Source organism: Pimephales promelas, chromosome 9 (genome assembly GCF_988280905.1).
Source record: "Pimephales promelas chromosome 9, fPimPro1.hap1.1, whole genome shotgun sequence".
In the NCBI taxonomy this organism is placed as follows: Eukaryota; Metazoa; Chordata; class Actinopteri; order Cypriniformes; family Leuciscidae; genus Pimephales; species Pimephales promelas.
Window position 1 is genome coordinate 35664905 of NC_142777.1, and position 7630 is coordinate 35672534.

A 7630-nucleotide genomic window follows, 5' to 3' on the forward strand; every position below is an offset into this window, starting at 1 on the left:
TTTCAAATAAATACTATAAAATTGCATGAATTATCCTTAATCTGAACAAGGTGGAGAAGGTTACATTATAAAAACATACTTTTTAACAGACAATACATTTTGATGTTGAACCTACTATTGTTTTATGTCTGATCTCATGACATTTGACACTTTTTTTATACATATTTTACAATAATTCATACGAATTTGTACGAGTGCGGTCGTACGATTTAGACACCTCATAAAACGCATACAAATCGCTGTGAGATCGGATTGATTTATACACAGTATTTACCTCAATTACATCAGAAGTAACTGTAATTAAATTACAGATAAATAAAGAGTAATCCCTTACTTTACATTTGCAAGGGAAAAGTAATTAAATTACACTAACTTATTAGTAATTAGTTATACCCAACACTGGTCTTGAAAAAGCGTATTTATTTTCGCGTCTCGTTATTTTCTTTGCAAATTAAAGCACATCTTTCTGTGTCTCTGTCAGTGTGTCCATCGAGATCTGGCTGCAAGAAATGTTTTGATCTGTGAGGGCAAACTGGCCAAGATCTGCGACTTTGGACTGGCCAGAGACATCATGCACGACAACAACTACATCTCCAAAGGCAGCGTACGTAGATCCCTCGACACACTCATTCAAACACTGAAGTCGTAGTTGTGCTTTTAAAATGAAACGGTGTGTTTCTCTGCAGACGTTTCTTCCTCTGAAGTGGATGGCGCCGGAGAGCATCTTTCATAACCTGTACACCACTCTGAGTGACGTCTGGTCTTACGGCATCTTACTGTGGGAGATTTTCACTCTGGGTGAGTCCGCTCACTTATTCTTTCTCCTGAATGTCTGTGCAGTGTAAATCAACATTAAATGTTTATCCCCAAATAGAAGAGGTTTCTTATACTAAATATTGTACCTGACATGTGTATTGTGTGAAAAAGCCAAGGGAAAAAAATCTAGCTTGAATGCAAGCTTTCGTTAAAAGCATCTGCCAAATGCATACATCTGATGCAATGTTATGTTGTGACTTTTACGTTATCCTAACAGAGATATTGTATAAATGTATATTTCCTATGAACAGAAGAAATGTGTCTTATTACTACTTATTTAGGTCTGTGTTTAAACTAAGGCTCTGCAAAGATTAATTGCGATTAATCGCATCCAAAATAAAAGTTTGTGTTTACATAATATATGTTTGTGTTCAGTGTATAATTATTTTGTATATATAAATAAACACACATGCATGTATATATTTAAGAAAATGTGTTATTCATATATAAAATATTTATATATAATATAGATTATGTATGTGTGTGTATATATATATATATATATATATATATAAATTAGGGCTGTAAACACAAACTTTTCCAAAATAAAAGTTTGTGTTTACATAATATATGTGTGTGTACTGTGTATAATTATTTAGTATACAAATTAGTATTGCAAACACAAACTTTTATTTTGGATTAATCGCGTTTTGACAATGCTAATATATATATATATATATATATATATATACACAGTATTTACGTGCAAATAATTCTTAAATATATACATGCATGTGTGTATTTATATATACAAAAATAATTATACACAGCACACACACACATATATATATATTATGTAAACACAAACTTTTATTTTGAATGCAATCAATTCGCAATTAATCTTTGCACAGCCCTAGTTTAAACCTATACACAATTGATACTGTATGCATGTCACTATTAGCATGACATCCAGTTTATATGATTTATTTGGCAACACTTTATTATCCAGTAGGGTCCTATTAGTTAATGTAACTTAATGCATTAACTAAAAATTAAGCAATGCATTTGTCATTAGTATTTATTAATCTTTATTAATGTTAGTTGATACAAATTCAAAAAATTTTCATAGTTAGTTCATCTTATCATTAAATAATATTATTTTCAATGTTAGTTTAATGCATTAACTAAAAAAAAAGTGTTAGCAATTCTTTCATAAGGCATGCTTGCTGTTCTTTTATTAGAGATTTAATGCGACCCATTTTAAGCGCTTAACTGCTCACTGATGAATTAGCAAAAACTGCTTTTACAAATTCAGGAGTTTTCCTGTTTTATGTGAGTGAGATGTGAAATGAAAAGCTCTCTTTATGGCTTATTTTGCAGGAGGAACCCCATATCCAGACCTGCCGATGAACGAGTTGTTTTACAGCGCTCTGAAGAGAGGTTACCGCATGGCCAAACCCTCATACGCCAACGAGGACATGTATGCTTGCACCGCTCAATACTGCCCTGAATGACAATTACATAAACACATATATGGGCTTGCATGCTTATTATCGCATTTATCCTTGTTTTATATATCATAGAGTAAATCAGATTGTGCTCAGTAACAGGATGGGTTGTCTGTTTAAATCACAGAAATGTCTTATGGCATCTCTAAATAAATGTGATAATGGTGGGTTCGGACTGAAGGCTGATGTTTGTTCCTCTGCAGATATGAGGTCATGAGGAAATGTTGGGATGAGAAGTATGAGAAGCGTCCAGAGTTCTCCTTTCTGGTGCACACGATGGGGAACATGCTTTCAGACGGATATAAAAAGGTTTCCTTCATGTTCCTCGTTTCATTTCCATGTTTCAATCATAGATTGCAAAGAAATTCTAATTGTAATATTCCTAAAATGATTTTCTCTGTCATTTTGTGGTAAAGACCTTCACACAAGTACTCTAAAATCACACAAAGAAAAGGAACATGCAGAGAATCGTCAACAATCGAGCAAAATTGAAGCATTTCATCAAACTCAAATGCAGAAATAATACATTTCAATGGGAGCAATTTGTAACTTAAGACTGAGAGAACATATCAATATCTTTTAACCTGTTAGATTGCAAATCAATTCTAATTACAATTGTTCTGTGGTCACAAATTGTGCTAAAGTAGAATTTAAACAATTCCTTAAACTCAAATGTATGAATAATCTGTTCGAATGGGAGCCATTTTTAAACTAAGAATAAGAGCATCGATACATTTTCAACAAATCATCATATTAGACTGATTTCTGAAGGATCATGTGATGCTGAAGACTGGAGGAATGATAATGAATATTCAGATTTGATCACAGGAATAAATTACATTTACACTGCTTTTACTGTATTTTTGGCATCATATGTGAGCATTAGGGGCTTTTAATAATTAAAAATATCTTAATTATTCCAAACATTTGAGCGGTTGTGAACTCTCATCTTCTTCATGAAAGCATCATCATCCTCATCTCTCCCTCAGAAATACTCTCAGGTGAGCGACAGCTTTCTGAAGAGCGATCACCCTGCGGTGGCTCGTGTGAAGCCGCTGGTCCCGTCTCCGTTCCCGGGTGCCTTCTCTCTCGAGTCTCCCACCTCAGATGAAACCCCAAACCCGAGCCCGCGCCCGCAGGCCGACGGAGACGCTCCACACAACGAGTACATCATCCCCATCCCCGACCCCAAGCCAGAGGAGGAGCCCCAGTACGAGCCTGTGCTGACGGAAACCCCCTCGAGGTAACGCTGGCTTCCTGTGTGAGCGCAAATAAAACACACATTACAAACCGCAGAGGATGAAGGAACGATGAGACATTACCGCTTCCTCATTCATACGGAGAGGATCACTTCTGTTTTGTGTTTTTTTTTTAAACTGCATGAATAATCTATTCATCATCTAAAATTTTAACATGTAAAATAAATACATTCTAGCTAGATGAATACATAAATTATATATATATATATATATATATATATATTTATTTAATTATGTACATTATATGTATGTGTGTGTGTGTATATATATATATATATACGCACACACACGCACATGTGTAAAATAAAATCTAAATCTAAAATAAATACATGCTAGCTAGATGAATGCATAAATAAATGTGTATATATACTGTATAAACATGTACACTTACAGTATATATATATATATATATATATGTATATATATACAGTATATAGAATTATTTATTTTAATACCATATAAAGGATATATAAAAAATATGAAGGATGCATATAATATAAATAATATAATATAAATAATACATGATTTTAATGTGAAGTGTTTTTATTTTTATTTTACATTTATTCACTTGGCCAAGCCGACATCTGCATTCATGGTATAAATATGATCAGTATATTTCTAAATAGTTATATAATATATGATCAAATATAAAGCATATATAATATAAATAATATAATGGTTTGATGAAGTGTATATTAATTTTTTTTTTTTTCCATTTATTATTCAACATATGCATTCATTATATACATTTGTTCTATGTGTATTTATGATTTGTAATAATTATGATAAATATCTATATATATTGTGATAATATGATAAAATATAAAGGATTATATAAAAGGATATATAATATCCTAAGGATATATAATAATATCCTTTTATAACACAATACTGAGCTAATAATTCTTACATAATTGTTAACAGCACCACCTGGAGGTTCAAACTGATGTGATGTTAATGTCTCTCTCTCTCTCTCTCTCTCTCTCTCTCTCTCTCTCTCTCTCTCTCTCTCTCTCTCTCTCTCTCTCTCTCTCTCTCTCTCTCTCTCTCTCTCTCTCTCTCTCTCTCTCTCTCTCTCTCTCTCTCTCTCTCTCTCTCTCTCTCTCTCTCTCTCTCTCTCTCTTTCTTTCTTTCTTCAAAAGCTCTTTAAGTTCTGATGATGAGACGGTCTCCATGGAAACCCCGAGTACTGAACCCGAGCGAGAGGAACTGCTGCCGGAACATTCTGGAAGTCTAGAAGTGGAAGAGAGCTTCCTGTGACACATTCCTACTTCCTGTCATCATGAAGTAATTTTAATGTACATTTCGAGCAGATTTTTTTTTTACAAATTGAATGCATCAATTCAAAAGAAAATGTTCATAAATACATCAGAATGATATGCTAGACTTCCTCGTGTGCTCTTAAAGGGACCGGCTGTGAAGGCTGAGGCTTGAACCAGATCAGTTTTTAATTTTTTAAATTTTTTTTTTTATGAAAATGGTACAATGCAGTATTATAAACTGCAGAAGGCAAAGCTACAATCAGCCGTTATACTGTACATTAGTTGAGTTATTCAGAAGGTACACCGTTTAAAATCAAACATTATAGATGGTTTTTACTTTTTACTTTGTGTTTAAATCATTCTCAGCATATTTTGAACATTATTGAAAAATGAAGTGCATATTTCATTTCTGTATTCAGGCAGCGGCCTGTGACTTTTGATTAACTTTCCTTTTTTTTTGTAACGATTCTTGTAGCAAACTTGCACTTTAATGTTTATGAGTAGTTGAAGCATATTTACACACATGTGATTGTTTATGATTCTGTAAAGTGAAAGCAACACTTTTTCTTATTAGTATGGCCTTGTTTTCCAGTACAAATATATGAATATTCATAAATCAACATTTACTTGAGAAGCAAAATTACTAAAGATATTAAGTCTTGTTTTTTTGAGAATAATGTGAGTTTATGCTTAAAACAGGGGGTAAAAAACGTGATAAGAAATATAGTTTATTATTCTGACCCCGTTGGCAGATATTTTGTCTTGTTTTCCAGCTTAATATTTCATAAAACAAGATTTAAGTCTAGTCATTTTGCTTCTCCAGTCAATGTATCTTGATTTAGGAATGTTTAGATATTTGTACTGGAAAACAAGTCAACAATACTGAAGAAGATAATAACAGTATATCTGAATGACATTAGAAACAAAAATAGTCTGTTGATCAAATTAGCACAGTCCAATAACTCTTCCACACAATGTTTGAGTGCGTAGATTTTCCTGCAAACACGTTCAAGAAGGTGTTTGTGTGGCTTCATCTAGTTTATTCTTCATTGTCTTTGTCATTTTAGCAATTTAAGTGTTTTTATGTATTCACAAGGCCTTATTAAATTGCACATTTCGACACATATATCACATAGCAAAGTTACACACTCCAAGGTACCAAAGCTATATGTATGTTTAGAAGTATATTTTTGTATAGATATTTTGTACATCGCTCTTTTACACAGTCTATGTATGATAAACAATAAAAGCTGTGATAAAGTCTTTAATAATATGTCTGTTGTTCTTTTAAGCCGCAGAACAACAATATAAGCTGTTGCTCTTTCACGGCTAAGGAGAGCTAATGGAGATATTAGTTACACACTGAAGTATCAACTTTGGCCTAGAAACAACAAGTCTCCATTCACACTTAATTTAGTGTTAATACCGTCTCTAAGAAACAAAAATGTATTTCACTCAAAAAAATAACTCTTTGAATGAACATAAAAAATCATGATTAACTTGCTTTATATTATGCAATTCTGTTATTGCAATTTAATGTACTTACGTTGGGTCAACTTAATGTACACTGTAAAAATAAATATGCTTTATCTAATCAATAAAATTGTGGTAACAGATTACAAGCAATATTATTTATTAAATTGAACAAATTAGAATTGAGTAATAGTTAATCAAATTAATATTCTAATTAATTCTAATTCGTACAATTTAATTAATAATATTGTTGCATATGTTGCCACAATTTTATTGATTAGATAAAGCATATTATTTTTTTCAGTGTATTACGGTTGATTCAACTTATTTACTAAATAAGTTAGGCACAGTTTCATTCAATATTGTCACTGATATGATTCAGGTATTCAAATTCATAATATTCATTAACTCAATACAATAAAATGTATTTTAGCGTCACACTAATACATTTGTAGACTATAACCAAGCTTCTTAAATTATAATATTTGCATGCTTCATCAACCAAAGCATTTGTCGAGAGTATTGCTGAATCAGTTTTCACACTAACCAAATGCTCCACTCATCTCCACAATATAATGTAATTTAAATGGTACTAATAATAACTGCAATGTAATTGAACATTAAACACAATTACGCACTATAAAGTCTTCCCCTTTTCTCGTTTTCTCTAAAACACACCAAATAACACTTAATTTAGACATTTATTCTCTCTTAATTCAGCCATATGCAAAGCATGCTGGGAACTAACAAACACTGCCCAGTTCTTGTTAATGCAACACAAATCATTCATGTAATCCAACACAAACGGATTAAGTAAACTTAAATTTTACATTTTAAGTAGATTGAACACAATCAAATTAAGTTTGGACAAAATGTTGCTTAAGCTCATTTTAATTAAGAAATTCAATAAAGCTTTTTTTTTTTTTTTGGAGTGACCGTAACTCTTAACTCAACATCAGGGTTATTCAAACTAATTGAAACTGAAACTATTAAAAGTATTTTTGTTAATTGAAACGAAGTTGAAATGTTGAAATGAAATAAGTTTCACTTAAATTACTACCTGGAAATAACTGGTCATGATGGGATGGACAGTGTTGGGCATGTTATTAAAAAAAAAAAAAAAGTAATTAGTTATAGTTGCTAATTACTTCCCACAAATAGTAACTGAGTTAGTAACCGAGTTAAATCATTTTAAAAGTAACTAATTACCAGGGAAAAGAAACTATTATGTTACTTTTTTTTAAAAACAAACAAGTCAAATAACTTGGATGCAGCCAATATTAAATATGTTAAATTAATGAAATGCACACTAAAGAATAAATTACTATTATAAAACAATGTACACTAATCTATATCATAATGTTGCTGTGGG

General features: G+C 31.6%; 1 protein-coding gene across 3 annotated transcripts in view; it reads left to right on the forward strand.

Annotated features, from left to right (window-relative positions):
- pdgfrb (platelet-derived growth factor receptor, beta polypeptide) overlaps nt 1-6048 on the forward strand; it is a 47032-nt gene extending 40984 nt beyond the window's left edge. For all 3 annotated transcript variants that reach the window (XM_089135065.1, XM_089135064.1, XM_039662919.2), the window contains exons 19-24: nt 482-604; nt 687-798; nt 2137-2236; nt 2468-2573; nt 3254-3507; nt 4666-6048. In XM_089135065.1, coding sequence (XP_088991191.1) covers nt 482-604; nt 687-798; nt 2137-2236; nt 2468-2573; nt 3254-3507; nt 4666-4783 — 813 coding nt within the window. In that variant the 3' untranslated portion in view covers nt 4784-6048. The remainder of the gene's footprint in view (nt 1-481; nt 605-686; nt 799-2136; nt 2237-2467; nt 2574-3253; nt 3508-4665) is intronic.
- Nucleotides 6049-7630: the final 1582 nt, after the last annotated feature.